Genomic DNA, 22,064 nt, shown 5'->3' with positions numbered 1-22,064 from the left:
GGTCCATTTTAATACCAAATCCAAGAATTCATCCACTCTGAACCTACAATATCAAAGGCCTATTTTGGGATCCTATATCTCATCTATTAGTACTTTGGTTTTTTATTCTCAGATTAAACCCACTACTCTTTTGGTATTTATTTGTTATGGAGCTATAATCATGAGGATCTATTCTTGAATCTCTTAGATCCACCTGGGGTTCAAAATTATATATCCCAGATAGGCTCTCAAAAATTAAGGACCGAACTCTCTTGAGCCTTACTAAAAGTCATTTCCCCCAAAAGTGCATAGTAGTAAAGTGCAAGTCTCGTCTAATTAGGATATCTCAAAACTTGTATGCATATATGGGAAAGGAGGGGAGGACATGTGCACTTGCATCATGCATGTGCACTTGCATATATGGGAAAGGAGGGGAGGACATGTGCACTTGCATGCATGTGCATGTATGCAGGCAAGTGCATGCGCACTTGCCTTCATACATGCACATGCATATATGGGAAAGGAGGGGAGGACATGTGCACTTGCATGCATGTGCATGTATGCAGGCAAGTGCATGCGCACATACGCACATGTGCACGTGCACACACAACACACACACACACACACACACACACACACACACACACACACACATTGTACGATCAAAATTGAAAGGACATACTAGGATACTACTAACCTCAAGATGGTATGTAGAAAAAGTGTGGGTACTTCAATACAAATACAAAAGATCATGACAAAGTGAGTGTCACAGGGTATAATGGATTAGACTCCACCCTAGGAATTTTTGCAAAGTTCAATGAACTTTCATCCTTATCAAACCAATGACAGATGGATTCTCATGACATCCATCGTGAACAATTTCTTTTTGCTTATTCCACAAAACAATTAATATGGATCACATATCGAATAAAAATTTGATGAACATAAAGCTAGAAACATATTAACACTATATTAGAGAATTTGGGAAAATCCCAATTCCCACGAAATAAAATATAGTCACTTCAAAAGTAAAATTTGATGTTTTTTATTGAAACATTAGCTCCATATTGAGGACCCAAGTTTCAGTTATGTTGGGGGAGAGTAGACCATGCACAATACTTTCCCAATTCCTAGAACCCAAGCAACAAGCTTCCGTATGTTGCTATGGCAAAAGGCCTTAATAGATGTGAACATGGTCCCATGGCCAAAACATTTGTTGATTTGCTAGTGAAAGAAAGATGTTTGTTGTTTCATATACATCAAAACCACAAACAAAAGCCAATTTATAGATGTTGCGTTAGGAAGATTCATTGGAGTAAATTAAATTGCAGTATTGATATATGCAATAGGATTGTTATAGAGCTTTGACATCCATCATATAAATGTGGTGTTCAAAAACAAAATTAAACATGCAACAACTGTCAATTTTTATTTGGTATATTAGATGTATCAAATTAATTCCAAATGCATATGTTTCTATGTTGATAAATTGCAGTATTGATATATGCAATAGGATTATGGTAGAGCTTTGACATCCATCATATAAATGTGGTGTTCAAAAACACCGTTCCATCACAATAGAGCTCGTGAAACTCTCCATCACAATAGAGCTCATGAAACTCAGAGACATGGTCTTGATAAAAACCTTTTTTTAAATTGCTTTCTTGTGCTAAATATAATCAAAACCATTGACACATAGCCAAATTTGCAACTAAATTTTGCATCACATCGTTTAACACAATCATTAACAATTCCATACTAGTATTCATACTCACAAAGTAGTTCATCTCCGAAGGAGATATCCTTTATGGTTTGCACAGTAATGTAGCCATGGGCACTCAAATCTCCTTGTGACTTTTGAGCCCAAGGTGGTAGCTTAGGGATGTATACAAATATAATATTTGTTCTTTCTTTATAATACATGGAGCTATTTATATATCTAGCAATGTTTCCATACACCAATACATCTCCCACAATACATTTCACATCTGTCAATGGCTCAATGTGAATGGATCTTCAAACATTCCATAAGTCTTCATCCTTGGGAAAAACTTGAGGAGAGATCTCCAAGTATCATAATCATACTTTGGACCATTATATACCATCAAATCTTGTTTCTTCTTGATGCTCATATGTACAAAAAGACCATATCCTGCCCCAAGTATTGTTGATTTCTTTACTTCATAATGGATGCCATTCATTTCGAACACGTGCTCAATGGGTATGGGCAATTCATGTTTCTATAAACCATTGGATGCAGGGTCAAAATTTGTAATAAGATAGCTCTTCAACATTTTAGGACAATCTGCAACACCTATCATATGTTTAAAATCAAAGAATCATTCTTTTAGTGGAGGAATACAAACTCACAACACAAAGCACAGAGCATTTTTTGCGCAAGGTACTAACTCAATGTCTATTAATTCTTTCAAAAAACAAATTGAAACATAATGTTTTGCAAATCGAATCTAACCAAATAGTGTTCAAATATAAATCAGAATGTAGGTACAAATGTTTTAGTTGAGCATTTGTGTCTGCAACTCTAATTAACAAGATCACCCAGATTCACTAAGGGTTGTCTATGCAATAAAATTGAATCAAGTTGGCTAAGAATGCCCTTGCAGCATCGGCAGTGATACCCCTTTCCTTGCATCCAAGAACCATAGCAAAGTGTTTTGCCTCACTATTATCTTTCAACGGCCCCATTTTGGCAATTTTTCCTAGCATGCATTCTTCCTCTTCATTCAATGTAACATGTTGAGTATGCACCATACTTCTTGTAGTCCCTCTCACTCTAGTTTTGGTTATAGGTGAAGCAATACCTTTCTCTGTGTCTTTTTTTGAACTACAAGTAGACATATGAGATTCAACATTCATCCTTTCAAGCACTTCTTTGTTTTTTTCTTTGAATTCAAGGATCACTGGTTGAAAATAATAGAACATATCATGCCCTTCGACAATCGGAGCTTGACCAAATCTGTTAGAAGAGATGGCACTGCGCACATCTACTGCATCATCTAGCATCTGTAGGTACGGCAATAACTCATGAAGCAAAATAGAATCACCACAATCTATATGAATTTTTTTAGGAAAAAATGTAATTTTTTGCTGGATTAACACAACCCATGTAAGGCGAATCGTTAATGAACACTGTTCTTGCTGGTTTACATTCCTCTTTGAAACCACACCACACTCTCATTAATGGTTTTAACTCTGCTTCCACATTCATCCTATCTGGTCGAATGATTCTACTCTTTGTATGCTTGTGGCATGCCATCGCACCCTAAACCATGAAGAAATGTAACTTTCTGTTAACATGATTATCCAAAGTGGCCAGCATGTGTTGCACCTTGCCCTTTTCTCCTCCAGTGGACCAAATGCCAACATGGCACTGATCGAGCAACCATTGTAGAAACTCTAAACACCGAGGACGGAGAACAAGCCAATGCTTCCTATTGTGCAAGCTCATATGTTTGTTTGACTTCGAAAAACAACGCTCGAGTAATAACCCTTTCAAATCTATTATCACTGCTAGTCTTATTTTTGTTATTACCTCTTTTGACATTATTTCTGAGGGTGACATTATGTCTTCTCCTTTACCTTCTAAGATTTCTTCCTGCACCTTGGCTCCATACAATGACATTGCATCTTCTCCTTTACCTTCTAAGCTTGCATCCACATTTGTCAATGGAACATTAACTCCAGACATTGCATCCTCAACATTTTCAATCAACCATGTTGAGCTTGAAACTTGCATGCTAATGTTCAAATTAGGCACATAACGAATCATTGGATCAGGTGTCACATATACAGGCAACGCTTCTAGCGATGTGAAATTGAGATGGCCAAGATCTATTGATAAACAAGGAAATGAAATTCATAAGTAGAAACAAACTGAAGATTGAGTTGGAAAACCAGATTGTCAAACTTTAGGTTGTGTGCTCTCAATGAAATTTGTTTGTGTGAAAGCATTCATGTCTTTCTTTTTCAAAACAAAATTGGATTACTAAAAAAAAGAAAGCATTCATGTTCATATGCATAGTATACCCCCTAAAGTTGTTGAATCTATACCCTTTCAAGTTATTTTAATCCCCAAAACTACATATCCTTACATTGCCAAAAACCTTTGCGTAATAGATAAGAGTGGAGTCCAACATTATCTAGCATTGCCCGAGAGTTCCCACTAAGAAAAGATTTGGCCAAGCGGCCAAAACATATTTTTGAGCATTCATATGAAGTGAATAAGGATAGAAAGAACAATTTACACTAATTCATTCATCACGATCAAGACTCAACATAACTTTTTAACATTTATGAACTCATAAATAAATTTGGATGTGTATCACACTCCAAAGGTATTACAACATGCAAACACATCTTTTCATGAAATATAAAAAAATAAACATATTCAAGAATATGTATGTTCATGTTTGAATTATAGCAATGAGAGAGAAGAAATTTCCAAGTAATATTAAAAGATCCTCCTTGGAACGAAATTAATACATCATATGGAGAATATAGCAAGATAACATATGGAAAACATGAACACCATATAAAAGGACAATTTCAAGGACCTGTTGCTTCCTCCTCTGTTTCCCAAAACTTTGAAGCGTGTTTTTGTAAATGCTCACGCTGCTCTTCATTGAAGGGTTGAAGCTCTTTTTGTCCTGGTATGGTATCAATTTCTTTATCCCCTCCACCTTCAGTTGTATCATCTTCTTTTGGTACCCCCTCTATTGCCAATATTGGTTCTTGCAAGCCAGCCCATTGTCAAATTTCATGATTACTGTAAGCATACGTGCAACAGATACTTTCCACCTTTACCAACTCCTCATAAGTCTCAAACAACAACTGAAACAACACGCCTCTTACAAGAAAGAGACTCTATTACAGCAAGCCCCTCAGAGAACAAGTCCAATCCATACTCATCTTCTCGATAGAAACCCATGATCATGTCTTTCATGATACTTGAACGTTTTCTTTTCAAGGACAATTCAATGTCAAATTCATCATCATCATCATCCTCGTCACCTGATTCTTCTGCACCACTTGATTTTTCATCTGCAACATATATTGATGGCTTACATTGTGCATTGGTATAGCGCTCAATATCGTTGAAATGCTTTTCCTTACACAAGCAATTAAGCCATCCATAGATCCAGTGACAAATATATTTGCAGTTTCAAAATTAAGGCAACCAAAGTGTATTTTATATTGTCCGCATGTCTTATTTAATGCATTCTTCAAACATGATACATGATCCATGGTCAAGAACACCACAAGAAGGAATTGCACTGGGGGAGAAGTGATTGTCATCAAGCTTTTCAATAAACACTCAAAAAAGCGATCCTCGTTCCAATTTCTACTTCTGCTTGGTCCATACATTACATCCAAAAAAGCAACCCCTATTGCCAAATGAGTGGAAGAGCAGGAATGAGAAAGTTTAGGACTCATTGCGCTCAGTTTAAATGATGATGAAATCATTCACCACATCACAGGGACACAACGAGCTAAAGATGCATGGGATGAATTCAATAAATTATTTGGCACTCAAGAAAAAAATTCAAAGATAAATATGCTAATGCAATTCTAGAAACTTGACATGAAGGAAAGTGAACCTCTAACCACACACTTGAACAAATACAAAAGCATTAAGCAACAACTGGCAGCCATTGGTAAGACTGATGAGGCACTATCGGTGCTTCTGAAGAGTGTGGACAAAGGAGAATATGAAAACATTATGGCAACCTTAAAGAATGTACCTGAATGGAAGCTGCGTGAGATAGAAGGAGCTCTACTAGAGCAAGAGACCAAGGTCAAAGAGAAGAAAGGGTTGGACCCTACAACTAGAGAGGAGAGAGCATTCTACACGTGAGGAAGATTTTCACGAGGAATTATCTACCCTTTCTAGGGGCTGCTTTGTTTCAGGATTGAAAGCCATTAAATCCGCTATAGTAGCAGGAGGCCTAGAGTTATAACCGAAGTTTGCAGTAAGCTTCTCCACATGCTCTTTGTTCAACCCTCTATATACATACTTGGAGGAGCTTTTTGACATCTTGCAACTGGAATTGGAAATGTTGCATGCAACCCGAATGGCAAGCCTGATGGTTTCTTTTGCCCTTTTTTCCCTATGACCTTTCCACTTGGCTCCAATTCACTACCACTGCTTCTTTTCACAACTGCTAGCATACCCTCTGGAGGTGTTCCTTCCTCTGGTACATCAATTATAGTTAGCTTTCCTTTCTTTGCCCCTTCTCCACTACCACCTGGTGCTTGAACCATAGTCGACTTTCCTTTCTTTGTTCCTTCCCCACTCTTGCGCTTCTTTAATGTTGCTGAAACTTTGCGATATGATCTAATGATTGTTGTCACTGTGTCAATTTCATTTCCATCAATTGATTCAACACTTATCCAGCCTCTTGAGTGCATGTTGTCATCTACATCAGACTTCATACGAGATGCTTCATAATTGCTAGGATCTAAGAGAAATTTCTTATTTTGATTTATAATGATTAACAATCCAATATCTCCCTCTTTTCCAACCACCTCTTCTGTGATTTGATGTACCGATCCAACACAAGTGTATGCACTTTTGTTAGGTAACAAAACAAATAAGTGAACTCATGTCAACTGTGCTCCCTCAATACTATATATGTGAAAGTACCAAGGTATGCTTTTTTCTCCAAATCCACTTACAACTTTCTCAACCTTCTTCACATTTGTGTCTTTCCTGTAAAAATCCAAGCAATATACAAACTATCATCTTTATAATCTTTAATGTTAGACAAAACACATTATCGATAAACATATCTGAAATAGAATAGAGAATTAACAGCAGACATAGTGGTAGATTTGAGAAAGCACCAGGGTCTAGGGAGATTTGGCCGTGCGGCCAAATCTTATGGGCTTCTTTTAAAGCACCGAAAGGGGAGGTTTGGATGTTTGTCTAATCTTATGGGCTTCTTTCAAAGCACCAAAGTTTGGGGAGATTTGGCCTTGTGGCCAGATCTTGTGGGCTTCTTTCAAAGCACTAGGATCTGGAGAGATTTGGCCGTGCAACCAAATCTTGCTAGCTTCTTTCAAATCGGTCAAATCTTTCTAGCTTCTTTTAAATCACCTGGGTCTAAGGAGATTTGGCCGTGTGCCCAAATCTTGCTAGCTTCTTTCTAATCACGAGGGTCTATGGAGATTTGGCCGTGCGGCCAAATCTTTTTAAAGCAGCAGGGTTTGGGGAGATTTCGCCGTGCGGCCAAATCTTTTCAAAGCACTAAGGTTTGGGGAGATTTGGCTGCGATGCGAAATCTTTCTAGCTTTTTATGAATCATGAGGGTTTAGGGAGATTTGGCTGTGCGGCCAAATCTTGCTAGCTTCTTTCTAATCAGGAGGGTCTAGGGAGATTTGGCCATGCGGCCAAATCTTTTTAAAGCAGCAAGGTTTTGGGAGTTTTGGCTGTGCGGCCAAATCTTGCTAGCTTCTTGCTAATCACGAGTGTCTAGGGAGATTTGGCCGTGTGGCCAAATCTTTTTAAAGCAGCAAGGTTTAGGGAGATTTAGCTGTGGTGCCAAATCTTTATAGCTTCTTGCAAATCACCAAGGTCTAGGGAGATTTGGCCCTTGTATGTTTTGAAAGAAGCTAGGGAGTTCAAAATTCAAAATTCAACATGAGGGAGGGGACAAGGAGACACCTTCAGCGCGAGGAAAAGAACAGGGCGGAGGAGACACGTTCAGCGTGAGGGAGGGAATAGGGCGTGGGGGGGGAGGGTGGGAGGAAAAGAGAAGGATGGAGGCAAGGAGCAATGGCCACAAAAAAGCATGCTCCCTCCAATCCCCCAAAAAAGGGTGCAGAGACAAAAAAAAAAGACTTCTTTCTAATCCAGCTATTGAGTGTGGAACCTATGGAATGTTTAATTGGTAATGGAAGTTTAAAATCTACATAGTTAAGTGCACATTGTTAGGACAAATCTGGGATGGGGAGCCTCTCGGGACCTCTCATTTTGACATAGTTTTGATCTTTTTTCCTTGGAATTAGCTAACCAAGGGTGGAGGAGTGGTTTCCAAGAACTACCCCATCTAAGACATTGTCCTAAGGCTCTCAAACCACCCTAGTTACATTGAGATCTAGGAAGGAGGTGAGCCTAGCACTTGATCCCCCATGAAGATGAATTCAATTCCTTCTCATAGTTTTACTTTTTATGCTTGGTTTAAAAGGTTTGTTTAGCTTTGCCTTTTAAAGTTTTGGTTTTTTAATAGTTTGAGATTTTTAGGTTTGCTTTTAAAGTAAAAGTCTGATTTTAAAGTGTAATAGCGTGAATCATGAAAAGCATATACGATGTTTTTGAAAGTAGGATCTCTAGATTTGAATTTCAAAATTTGAAACTTGAAACTTGAAATTTGAATTTTAAAATTTCAAATTTTAATTTTAAATTTTAAATTTTAATTTTAAATTTTAAATTTTAATTTTAAATTTTAAAATTTTAAATTTTAATTTTGAATTTTGAACTTTAAAATTTAAATTTTAAAATCTGAATTTTCAATTTTTAAATTTAACGTTTGAATGTTTGAAGATGCGGCCAAATCTTCCTACTGATTTGAAAGAAGCTAGCAACATTTGGCAGCATGGCAAAATTTTCCCAAACCCGGGTGCTTTGAAAGATTTGGCGACACGGCCAAACCTCTCGGAACCTGGTGATTTGAAAGAAGCATGCAAGATTTGGTTGCACGGCCAAAACTCCCCATACCCTAGTGCTTTGAAAGAAGCCTACCAGATTTGGCCACATGACCAAATCTTCCCAAGTTTGAAAGAACGCCACAACCAAATCTTCTCAATGCTTCGAAAGAAGTCACCAAGGTCTCGAAATCTTGCTAGCTTCTTTGAAAACACCAAGGTTGAGTAGATTTGGCCGTGTGGCCAAATCTTATTGCTTCTTTCAAAGCACTAGTGTCTTAGGAGATTTAGCCATGTGGCCAAATCTTGTTGGCTCCTTTCAAAGCACCAGGGTATGGGGAGATTTGACCATGTATGTGGTTGTATGAGTCTCATAGGCCCGTGCGGCCTTCAGTAGACGTTAATACACATCTCTCTCTCTCTCTCTCTCTCTCTCTCTCTCTCTCTCTCTCTCTCTCTCTCGTAGATCACTTCGCACTATCCTTGAGCAGAAAATCAGCAAATGGGTGGAGGAACAGGGAGTCACAACACCATCCCAGGCAGGATTTTACCCCAAACACTCGACAGCAAATTACTTGGTTGCTATAAGGGCTGCATCATAGGGAGCAAGGAGGCTGTCTATTGTTGCTTTGTGGATTTCAAGAAAGCATTCGATACGGTTCAACGTAACAAGTTGTGGGAAAGGCTGAAAAAGATTCAAGTCCCTCAAGGACTCAGAGAGGCCACGTACCGACTCTATGAGAAAGTTTAAGCAAAGTTAGCACAACCACTTGTAGATAGATCGTGCTCCAAGAGAAAATCTTTCAAAAGCAGTGACATATAGGGGTCAAACAAGGCTGCACCCTCTCACCAACACTTTTCAGACTTTTTATCGATGATTTGGAAGAGTGGATGAGAATACACAGCAAGAGTGGTGTCCGGGTTGCAGAATATGCCCTACCAATGCTTATTTACGCAAATGATGTAGTTTTCTTTGCAAATAGCAAGGAGAACATGCAAGCATATTTGGATGCAACTGGGGACTTTTGCAGACACTCAGGAATGCAGGTCAACATAGACAAAACAAAAGTAATGGTGATTGGGGCCCATAACAAACAGATTGACGTCACCTTTGAAGCAGAGCCCTTGGAAATAGTCAACACATATAAATATATAGGGAAGGAATTTGCAAATAGCTACAAATGGAATGCATGTGTGGAGAAAAGAATTCTAGGAGGTTTGAAAGCTCTATACAACTTTCAAATAAATTAAGTGCAAAAAGGCACATCTATGGAATTGGGAAATGAGAACGTTTCTGTACACCATGCTTGCGCAAACAATGATCCTATACGGATGTCCAGCTTGGGCTCTAGGACCTACTGGGAAAGAATAGAAACCTTACACAAACGTTTCCTCGTACGGGAGTTAGGGGTTAAGGCACAAACACCCTACCCCCATCCTACTCGCTGACACAAGTATGATACCTCTGGAAGGCGAGGCATCATGTCAATTAATGGCTTACCTCAACAAAATTGAGAAGACAGACGCCAACAAGATACCACGAGGCAATAGAAGCTATGCAAATCACGGGACCGCATAGAGCGGGGATGAAATGGATGGAATCATGGGACATAACAGCCAATGATATACCAAAGGATGCATGTGAAATTAGGGGGATAATGACGCAGAAAATGCTATAGAAATTATGGCATAACCTGAGATACAAAAGTGCAGTTCTACAAACAGAAAATTCACCCAATGGACATCTGCGGAATGCAAAAATACCTTGGGGGAGACATATCAATGATCTAGAGGTGGTGAAGGGCAGGTGGACAAGACCCAGGATCCCCAGAGAGGAAAGAACCTACAAAATCTGCCCCACAGGGGCAGTAGAAGATGAACATGTACTCCTAAGATGTAGAGCCTATGCACACGTCAGAGTAGGATATAGGGGCAACAGAGGAAAACTGAAAAACCTATTGGAACAACTGGCCAAAAAGCTAGGAAGCTACTTAAAACTATTAGTTTAATAGTGGTCTCACCAGTCCCACAGATCCTGAAGGGTCTCACGCGTGCGTAGCCCCTCTCTCCACTTGCATGACTTCTCCGCTCCACCTTCGTAGCTCCTCCGCTCCACCTACGTAGCCCCTCTCTCCACCTACGTAAGTTCTCTGCTCCACTCCACCTGTGAAACTCTTCCGCTCCACCTACATAGCCCCTCTCCCCTCTCTCCACTTCTACGTAGACCAACAGAAGGCAGTGCGCTTGCAGCAGGAGCCCATTGTTAGTTAGTTAGTTAGTAGGCAGCAGCAAGCAAGCTTTCCCCTAACCACGAGCTGGGATGAACCCCTAGCCCACCCCGGGGTTAGTCTCATCCAGGGTTTTTTTGGGCCAGTATGGAATGGCCTAGCCTTTCCTCGAGCTCCCCTCAACTCCAGCAACTACAAACAGCAGAATCTGACCCTCTCCGTATGCTCAGACGTTCTACTGAGGAGGTCTGAATCAACCCATCATTGGAACACATGAACAGATTTATTATCTACAGCAAGAGGTGAGAGAGTTAAAGATGCAGTTGGCAGCTGTGACAGCTAAACTTCAGGTTCTTGAAGGACCTCGCAAGCAGGCAAGAATTGATGAGGTAGTGAAAGCTTGCAAGGCTTCTCCCCCTACCCCTTGACCGGTCTCTATAGTTAAAGATCTTGTTCACACTGAAGTACAAATGAGTAAGAAAGAAGTGATTGTGGAGGTTGATACAAAGGCAAGTAAAACTGATACCTGAGAGAGTTCAAGGAACACAGGGCCAGACGTGAGAATGCATTGAAGATTAGAGGAGGACTCCTTGAGGCTGGTACAAAGAGGACTCTTTCAGGGAGACTTTAGCACAAGCATTGAATGGGAGATTGATGATGATGATGGAGCAACTAATATCCGGCACTCTGGAGGACTTGCTATCATTACACTTAAATCCCAAGACTTATGGATCAGCGTGGGATACTTTGGTAAAAATGTATAGCACAGATACGCAAGCCAGGAAAATGCAGCTCAAGCAGGGGTTGCATAATGTGCAGAGAGAAAATATGAGCATCAATGACTACCACATGAAGGTAAAGAAGATTGCAGATGCACTTGCTTCTATTGGGTCGCCAGTGGAAGATGATGATTTAGTTTCTGTGACCTTGAATGGTCTAGGAAAGGATTATGCACAATTCCGGACATCCATTGCCGTCCGTGAGAATTTTTCAGATTTTGAGGAGTTGATTGCTCTTCTAATTTCTGAAGAGCAGAGAAATGGTGGTGCATCTTCTTCAAAAGAAGCTGTCTTCTACTCAAATGTTGGAAGAGGTAGAGGCAGAGGTAGAGCAGGCCGATTTGGAGGCCGTGGGTGGCAGAAATCAGAATATGCAGCAAATTCAAGAAAACCAGTCTTATGGAGGAGGACGTGGTAACTTTAGAGGCAGGGGGAGCCAAAGAGGTCGTGGTGGATGGCAGAGAGGCCAAAATGCAAACAGCAATGTTGAATGCTACTATTGTGGTAAAATGGGTCATATGGTTAAAGACTGCTATAAAAAGCAGAATGACATCATGACTGGAAAATTGCAGCAAGGCAATTATGCATCCTCTAGTAGACATGGTGATGAGACAGAAATGAGCATCTGTTTATGGTGCAGCACATGACCAATTCTGTGACAAGTGTAGAAGAAAGCAATGATGTGTGGTATGTTGACTCGGGTGCGTCAAACCACATGACAGGTCATGCAGAATGGATGCAGGATGCAAGGAAAATGGAAAGACCAGGATTTGTGGAGACTGGTGATGATACTGCACATCCTATTGTGCAGATTGGTAAAATTCCTTTGTCTATGTAGGATGGGAAAAAGAAGTACCAGTCTGATGTATTTCATGTCCCGAATATCACCAAGAACCTGGTTTCTGTTGGTCAAATGGTTGAGCAGGGCTTGCAGGTCATATTTAATCCTCATGGATGCTTTGTTGAGGATATAAAAAATAAAGGTCGCTTGATAATAGCAAAAGGGAAGAAGAAGGGCAGGATGTTTGTACGTTGGATGCGGACATGCCTGAATTGAGTGCAGCAATGCACATGGGACCAGTGTAGTTGCAAATATTGATATCTGGCATAAACGCATTGGTCATGTTAATGTATAGTGACTTAAATTAATGCAAGCCTAAAATATTATTGCAGGATTGCCTAAGTTCAAGGTTGCAAAAATGTATAAGGTATGTGAAGCCTGCCAATTTGGAAAACAGGCAAGGAAACCATTTCCTAGACATGTTCAAGAGAGTAAGAGACCATTGGAATTAATCCACTCTGATGTGTGGACTACTAAAGCTGCATCTATTGGAGGCTGTCATTATTTTGTCACTTTTATACAGCAAAAAAGTTTGGGTGTATTTTATGAAAAAGAAAAGTGAAGTGTTTGGGCATTTCAAAGCTTTTAAAGCTATGTTTGAAAAAGAAACAAGCCTACAAATAAAATGCCTAAGGTCAGATGGAGGGGGAGAGTACCTCCTCAAATGAGTTTGCAAGTTTCTTGCAGGAGCATGGCATAAAGTAGCAATATTCATGCAGTCATACCCCACAACAAAATGGACTTGCAGAAAGGAAAAACAGGCATATTGGAGAGGTATCTCGTGCCATGCTCAAGTTTCTTGCAGGAGCAATATTCATGCAGTCATACCCCACAGCAAATGGACTTGCAGAAAGGAAAAACAGGTTAATTGGAGAGGTATCTCGTGCCATGCTCAAGTTTCTTGCAGAGCATGGCATAAAGTAGCAATATTCATGCAGTCATACCCCACAGCAAAATGGACTTGCAGAAAGGAAAAATAGGCATATTGGAGAGGTATCTCGTGCCATGCTCAATGAAAAAGACCTGCCATATTATTATTGGGCTGAACCAGTTGCTAAGCAGTCTACATAATGAATAGGACTCCCGCTGCAACAATACATGGCATGATGCCAGAGGAGAGGTATACTGGTAGGAAACCAGATATTTCTCATTTGAAAGTTTTTGGTTGCATTGCCTGTGTTCATGTGCCAGATGAGTTAAGATCCAAGTTGGATCCAAAAGCTAAGAAGTACATCTTTATTGGTTATTCTCTGCGGGGCAAAAAGGGTATAAATGCTATAACCCTTCTACTCGTAAGTTTTGCAGCTAGTATAAACCAATAAATGTGATTGATGATGTAGATGCACAAAATGGTAATGTTGCACAAAATTCACAGTAGCAGCAATCACAAAATATTAGTGGACCTATAGTGTCCTCTAGTAGTGGTTCACATACTTCGCCATGGACAGGCAGATTGAGATCAGGAGTATCTCCTCAAAGCAATGTAGATAGTAGTAAGCAAGTATCACAAAAAGGAAAAGAGAAAGTAGATCAGCCCATGGTTGATGTGAATGCAGGTCATTCTTATGTGGATGGTGAATCCAATGGCTCAGAACAGAGCCTTGATGATGAGTTGGGTATTCCTTCTATTGTTACACCTGGAGTAAGGAAGACAAGGGATGTTTTGAGAGAACCTGGTAGTGAGCCTATTTTGTGCAGGTCTACCAGAGTTAGGTATCCTATGGATAGGCTCAAATATGATGGATTTACAACCATTCACTGTGCCTATATGGTCAAAGTGATACATGAACTAGAACCCACTCCTTTTGAGCAAGCCATGGGAAAAGAAAAATGGGAGAAAACCATGGATGAAGAAATGGATGCCTTGGAAGCAAATGCTACATGGAAATTGGTGCCTTTGCCTAAAGACAAGAATGCAATTGGCTGCAAGTGGGTTTATAAGGTGAAGCACAATGCAGATGGTTTTGTAAACAGATACAAGGCAGGATTAGTTGTCAAGGGGTATGCACAAACATATGGCATTGATTATGAAGAAACATTCAATCTGGTTGCAAGGATGGCAACCGTAAGAGCAGTCATTGCTATGGCTGCATCAAAGGGATGCATCGCCTTTACATCAGATGGATGTAAAGAATGCTTTCTTGCATGGTGATTTGCAAGAAGAGGTCTATATGGAGTAGCCACCAGGTTATGTTCATGTTGTTCATCCTGAGTTTGTTTGCAGGTGAAGAAAGCCTTGTATGGCTTGAAGCAAGCACCCAGAGCATGGTCTGACAAGATAGGACAGTATCTTGTCACTATTGGCTTTTAGATTTCCAAGGTAGATTTCTCACTTTATGTGAGAAAAACAAAGAAAGGCATTATGCTGCTTGTCATTTATGTTGATGATTTGATCATCACAGGTGATAGTGGATGAAGATATCCTTCATGTGAAAATGCTATTGAAGCAGAAGTTTGAGATGAAGGATTTGGGAGAGCTGCGTTACTTCTTGGGCATTGAGGTGATTAGATCCACAAGTGGGATATGGCTCTTGCAGAGGCAGTATGGATTAACCATGCTGTCTAAATATGGGATGATATGTTGTAGCCTATTTCAGTTCCTTTGGAGCAGAATGTGAAGCTGAGCACAGATGCAGGTGAGCTTCTGGAAGACTATGTACAGACGCATCATAGGAAATTTGATTTATATAACTATTACCAGGCCAAATTTGAGCTATGCTGTTGGGTTGGTAAGACAGTTTATGCAGGCTCCAAGAAAACTGCATTTGGATGCGGCTAGACGCATACTGAGGTATGTGAAGTCCACATTGCAGTATGGACTATTTTATGAGACTAGGGTTTAGATATAGTTGCATGGATACACTGATGCTGATTGGGCTGGTAGTATTTCTGATAGACGATCTACCAGTGGATATGTGTTCTCTTTTGGGAGTGCTGCAATCACTTGGAGCAGTAAGAAACAGCCTTTAGTTGCCTTGTCGAGCACAGAGGCTGAGTACAGGGGTGCATCAATGGCTGCATGTGAGATAGCTTGGTTGCATAAGCTACTTTATGATATGCATCAGTCTACAGATGGGCCAGTTGTCATTTATTTTGACAACATGAGCAGTATACACTTGGCAAATAACCCAGTCTATCATGCTAGAACAAAACACATTGAGGTGCATTATCACTATGTGCGGGAGAAGGTTCTAGTAGGTTTTATTGACCTAGTTTATGTCAGCACAGAGGATCAGGTAGCTAACATATTCACGAAGGCATTGGGTGCAGAGAAGCTGCGCAAGGTCAAAGACCTGCTTGGTGTGCAGGAATTGGGATTGAGCTCAAGGGGGAGTGTTGAGATATCAAGCTCCACTCGTGATATGCCATGGTGACCATTGTGCATTTATGTCATCGACTTGTTAGCTGCAGATGCGGTTGGTACACTGCCCATGAATAATAGCTGGATGACAGCTATCTTTATGTACTCTAGTTAGTGGCTCAGTTAGTATGCCACGTTAGTTAGCTGAGTTTGGTTTGAGACCACATATAGGGTTCACCTATTCTTTTCTACTAAGAGAGTTCTTTTGGCTTTCACAACTAAGAAGAGGAAAATTGTTTTCAGCCTCCACCTTTGTGTATATTCCCCCATTGTGTATGTGAGAAAGCCGCAAGTGAGACTCCTTCCTTCTCTCCCACTCTCTTCACAGGGAGTTCATAGGGTACTGACTCAGTCACATCACCTTTGAGTCCTAGGCTGAAATCGATTGAACCAACCTACATGTGTGAAGATGTACATATGCCAGTGAGTGCTCATGATACAATCTAATGCTAGCTATGGAAGACTTGGGGCTCTCAAATCTTCATTATTATCACGGATGGTTTGCGTGTTGATGTAGTGGCAGTTTAGTTGGCTCCCATTTATTGTTGTGGTGAATTGGACTCCGTCTGGTGTTTCTAGTAGCACAACTCCAATTGGATTTTTTCCCCCCAAAAAAAAACTCCAATTGGATTCATTTTTTAAACCCTATATGGCCCTAGATATTTGAGTTTGACCTTGTGGACTTTGGCATTATATAGTAGAACTAAGTCACCTTCCTTAAACCCTTATCCTTGAGGCTTCAATCAAACCATGTCTTCTATATAATAGAACTAGGTCACCTTCCTTGATCACCTTATCCTTGAGGTTTCTGTCAAACCATGCCTTCCTTCTTTGTTGTTCTGTTGTCATGGCATGGTAGGAAATAAACCTTATCTCTATATGCTTTTCTAGTTGATAGAGTCTTTCCTTGAGGAACTCATGGTCTCCCATGCGTTCTTATACTGTTATGCATAGGTTTGGTATTACAAGTTCCAGTGGGACCATTTATTCAAGGCTGTACATAATTGAAATGGTGTAAATATTGTTCTAGCCTTTTGTGTGGTTTGATATGCCAATAAGGCTATATTAAGCTTTTCTACCTAGCCAGATCTCTTGGGCTCCACTATTTTGGTGAGGATAATACATAGTACTTTGTTGGTGGACTCACCTTGTGCATTGCCTTGGGAATAGTAGGGTGTTCTTTTTCTGTGGATACTCATAAAGCTAGACAAAAGTTATTGGATTACATCCTTGACAAAATGTGTGCCTCTATCTGACACAGTTTCAATGGGGCATCCAAATCATGGCTGCACACAGATCTGATCCCGAGGATTGGATCTGTGTGCAATCTTTCACACGGCTGCACACAAAACCAATCCCGGGGATCAGATTTGGGTGATGATTTGCAAATTCAAAAAAATAATCAATTATTCTATATTATGAAATATTATAAAAGTGAAATTCAATGAATTTGAGAAAGAATTAAAAAAGAATCTAAAGATTCCACTCACTTTGTGGATTTTACTGCCATTCTAGGTTGGATTTGGTAGGGTGTCAGAGCTGGCAAGAGGGGGACTAGCTTCTAGGGAACAGTGAATAATGAGGGATAAGGGTTTAAGATTTGGATTTTATAGTCTAAGATAATTAGATCCTCCTTCATTACTATTTCAAGTCCAAAATACGAAAAAAGGTTAAAAAGTCATTTTTATTTTTGGGCTCAAAATGGATAACTTTTTTGGGTGTCCAAGTATTCATGGGCCATGCCAGATACTAGAGAAGGTTCATACTTAGGTATGCCATGATTGCAAGACCCCTTTATAAGGTACTTGTGAATTTCATGTGGGTGAAAGAATGCAAATAAGCATTCAAAACCCTCAAGTGGAGATCGATTACATCCTCCCGTACTAATGGCTCCGAATTGGGACATTGAATTCCATGTGCATACAGATGGTTCCAAATATGCGGTAGGGAGTGTGTTATGTCAACCTGAAAAATACAACAAGGACTACCCAATCTATTTTGCAACAAGTAGGTAGTTGAAAGACACACAAGTCAATTACACTACCACTTAAAGAGAAGCCCTAACTTTGGTCTAGAGTGTAAAGAAATTTTGACATTATTTATTGGTCATTGACTTTGTATTTTACATGGATCATCAAGCCATGTATCTTGTGAATCTACCATGTACCACCAGTCAATTCACCAAATGGCTTCTACTACTCCAAAGATTCAATTTCAAGATAGTGGTAAGGAAAGGAGTTCAGCACTATATTGCAAATCATATTTCACAATTAATGATAAGAGAAGATCCAAAAAGGAATTGAATATGACCTGTCAGATGCTGCTTGGTTTCAATTGATGATGTTCCTAAATTGTGTGCAGACATCCCATTGGATATTTAATGACATAAAGACCACCCCCTGAATTGAAACCAGTGGAGGCAAGAAAATTTACTAAAAGCTACCCCCTATCAACTAATTGTAAGTCAACTATAAAAAATGGGAAATGATCAGATTGTAAGAAGATATGTTATGCCTCATGAAATCACGCCGATCATAAGATAAGTCCATGAAGGCATAGCAGGAAGACACTTTGCACGGGAAGCAAAGCAATAATATTCATCTTAGTCAGGATATTGGTGGCCAAACCTTTGGACACATGCTTACGACTCTGTAAAACGATGTGATGTATGCCAAAGAGCAATCAAACCCCAACATAAGGATTTCAACCCCTTGACAATAGTTACTGCTCAACAACCATTTGAAAAATGGGGGATTGATTTTGTGGGACCCATACATCCACCCACAAAGGGAACACAAGCATGCTACATCATTGCAGCAACCCCACAGACTACTTCATGCAGTGGGTTGAAGCTAAAGCAATAAGAAAAGAAGATGCTAGAAGAACAGGAAAGTTCTTGTATGAAAATGTGATTTTCCCCAAGATTACTCTATGTGTGATAAAAGGAATTGACATTTGAGAGGGTTCAAGGAGATTCCATACTCCCTGCATTTATTCAGCACATCTTCAAGGCATTTCAAGTGATCCTTTTTTGCCTGAATGTTTGCACAAGTCATTGAGAAAGACTTGTAGGAACTTGTTGAGAAATTCCTTGAAGACGGTGTACCCTTTGAAAAGTGGATGGGGGCTTTGCATAAGCCAAGTGGCATGACTCTGTATGCAACCTTTTGAACCCATCCAAGAAGTTGTATACATATAACCCCACTACCTATTCCAAAAATGTCACCAGTGGTTAGGGATCTCTGATTGTTTGCTAAATTAACGTTCTTGAGATTCACACATATTTTGAGCTTCATATTTTTCTTTGGGGCAATCACAATTAGTGACACCTAGTTGGTGTGGTCAATCTCATCTAATTGAACCAGCATCTAATAAAATGCAAGGTTGTCCCCAAAAGTGTCCTGCAAAATGTGACTGCAAAAGGAGGCAAATACCCAAAAATTCTACAAATGTCACAGCTCTGAAGGCATGAATCTATCCGGAAAAAGAGCCCCCTGCCTAAGATAGCTGTCCTGCAAAAATGTCAATCCAAAACGAGAGGCAAATGTCTGCAAATGTGCCCAATGATCAATTAAGCTGAAGATGTTTCAGATAGAGGTTGCGTGCCTCGAATCTGACAAGACAACAACTCTGAATTAAGGGGCAAATGCAAGTAAATCCCAAATCTGGTTGAACCAAGCAAAGATCACTGCAAATCTCAGCGAATTTGGCAAAAGCCCCAAATTTTAAAAGAGAAAAGGTGCCAAAATGAGGGCAAATATCCAAAAGCCACAAATGATGCTATAACCTGCAAATGTGACCAAATGCGGTGCAATTCCAATCCAATGTCAACGCATCTGCATGTAATGTCTGCCAAAAATCCCAAAATTGGCTGTTCCAAGCCAATGTCATGGCAAATTTCAGCAAATTTAACAAAAGTCCCAATTTCTAAAAGAGCAAAAATGTCAAATTTGGGGCAATTGTGAAAAAGCCCCAAATTTTGCTGCAATTTTGCAAATATGACTCAAATGTCTACAATTTCTTGCCAATGTTAATGCAAACCTCCCAATGTCACTTGAATTTGTGCAGATGTGACAAGATGACTTGCACTTCTGAAAGCTATCCTATAGTCTTGCAAATAGACCTAAAAGTCCCAAAATGCAAGTTCAGTGTGTACGGGCAACGCTGGTATAGCACTTGCGCTAGAGATGACGTTGGATTGTACGGCATTGATGGGATGTACGGAACATGGACTGCATGGCATTGACGTGTAGATCATTAATTGTTCGTATGATTATATGACAGTTCATACGGATTGATACAAGATGGAATATACGGAACGGTACAGCCTGGTGCAGGGATGAACGGCAAGTGGTGTACAGAAGTAGATACGTATGGTGATTGTTGGTCATCCGTACGTGTATGGAACAGTTGCACGCAAGTATACGAGTGTAACGCAGGTACGGATGAGCTATACCGTGCAGCGTAGGTACGAACGTCAGCTGAGTGGGTGTACACAGGTGTACGGCACAGATGTACGGTAGTGTAAGGAATTGGTATGGCGTTGATGTACAGGCTAATGTACTGCATCAGGGAGTTGCCGATGGAGCTGATGAAGGATTGTCTAAGTCTGTTCGGGAGTAGGAGGATGCAAATTCTAAGAGAAATAACATACTTTGATACCACTATTAGGTGCGGGAAGAAATGAAAAATTAATGGAATGCAAGGGAACAGACAACCAGCAGGAGCAAAACAAAGTACTTGCAAAATGGATAATGTGAAAGCACAAGTGGTGGCCTATGAAGACCCAAAGTCAACTGTCAACCCTAAGAGTTGACCAGTGAAATCAACTACAGGAGTTGACTAAGCCTAGGACTAGCCTACAAGGGCATACCAGGGCTAAGTGCTAACATTTAATTACAATTCAAAGTTCTATGACAGTCTTGCAAGTTGCAAGAGACCAAGGTATGGATAGACGAGGAACTCACAAGAGCTCAGGCAGTGTACCTTGGAGGGATAGCACTGATTAGGGAGTTTAAATCAAAACCAAAATACTCTTAGTCTTGAAATAATGTATGGCTGATTATATATGTTTCTTTTAGGATTTAGGAGTTGCTTTCTGCATTCCTTGGGAGCTGCCATGTGCCCACCCTAAGTTGACGTACTAGATGGTTGTCCCATAGACCTTTGGTCTCCTGTGGACGTTAATAGACTCTCTCTCTCTCTCTCTCTCTCTTTTATGGCTCTTCTCCTTCATCTGCCATAGCCTCATGCTTTTAAAGTAGTACCATTCCTATCTTGGCTTCACAGGCTTATGATGAAGATTTGCATGCTGCAACTTGTGATGAAGGAAAGCTTCCAACATACAGCCTCCTCTTGGAGGACTGGCCACGTACATTCTAGGATGCAATGGAGAGGCTCATGAAGAAGAGGAAGGGGCATGGTATGTCCTACTACACCAGTAAACCTTATACTTAATGAGGGGCAATAGCTGTACAGTGTTGAGAGGTAGCTGTTGAATATGATTGATGGCTTTAATTCGTGTGCTGCTCTCCATATGAAATTGCTGCCCCCTATCCCCTCCCAAGTTCTGGTCTGATCAGCACTTCACTGCACCATAATTCAAGCTACAAAGAGTGCCCTATTACACCACATAAACGAGAACCATTTGGGAAATCATGTAAATCAAATTGACTATTCCAAGCATATTCAGTGGAGTGCAACATAAATGAACATAAATCAAATTGACTATTCCGAGCATATTTAGTGGAATGTGTTTTGGGAACAACATAAATCAATTTGACTAGGTGTTAAAATAGACCCATTCAGCAAAAAGGCGGAAAACCTCAAGAATGATTTGGACCTTGTGATGGGGGTGAATGGATAGTCGCAAGCCTTTTGGCAAAGGATTTTACACCTCGGCAGATATGCTTAGGCTGTGCTGTAGATGTGACTTCCGTTTTTCTAGGTTAGGAACTTTCGTTCCTCATTGTCTTTTTCAGTTCTGTGCTCCTGTGCATCACATATGCTTACACATGCTTGCATGCATCTGTGCACTTAATGCTTTCCAGTTTCAAGTTTTACTCGGAGAAATTGAATTTGGTTTGTGATCTAGCAAACTTTTCCACCTCAAATAGGTGTTTAGGGGAGCACTTTATCGTTGGTTATATATCTACGTTCAACCTCTGCAGCCCTGCACTATGCATGATATATGTGTGCACGTATACCACAGA

At 40.2% G+C, this 22,064-nt stretch overlaps 1 protein-coding gene across 5 annotated transcripts in view; it reads right to left on the bottom strand.

The window, feature by feature from the left end:
• LOC147605345 (uncharacterized) overlaps positions 1-22,064 on the bottom strand; it is a 238,245-nt gene that overhangs the window by 12,930 nt on the left and 203,251 nt on the right. The window contains exon 3 of one of the 5 annotated variants that reach the window (XM_086793016.1): positions 4,438-5,040. The exons of 3 other annotated variants lie outside the window; for them this stretch is intronic. In XM_086793016.1, the coding sequence (XP_086649142.1) occupies positions 5,037-5,040 (4 nt within the window). In that variant the 3' untranslated portion in view covers positions 4,438-5,036. Of the gene's footprint in view, positions 1-4,437; positions 5,041-5,816; positions 6,710-22,064 lie in introns of those variants that run through there. One more of the 5 variants, XM_086793013.1, reaches the window with a different exon arrangement.

Source organism: Cibotium barometz, chromosome 59 (assembly GCF_041138505.1).
Source record: "Cibotium barometz isolate CiBa-2024 chromosome 59, ASM4113850v1, whole genome shotgun sequence".
NCBI lineage: Eukaryota > Viridiplantae > Streptophyta > Polypodiopsida > Cyatheales > Cibotiaceae > Cibotium > Cibotium barometz.
The sequence above is the reverse complement of the archived record's forward strand: the minus strand, read 5'-3'. Positions and strand labels throughout refer to the sequence as shown.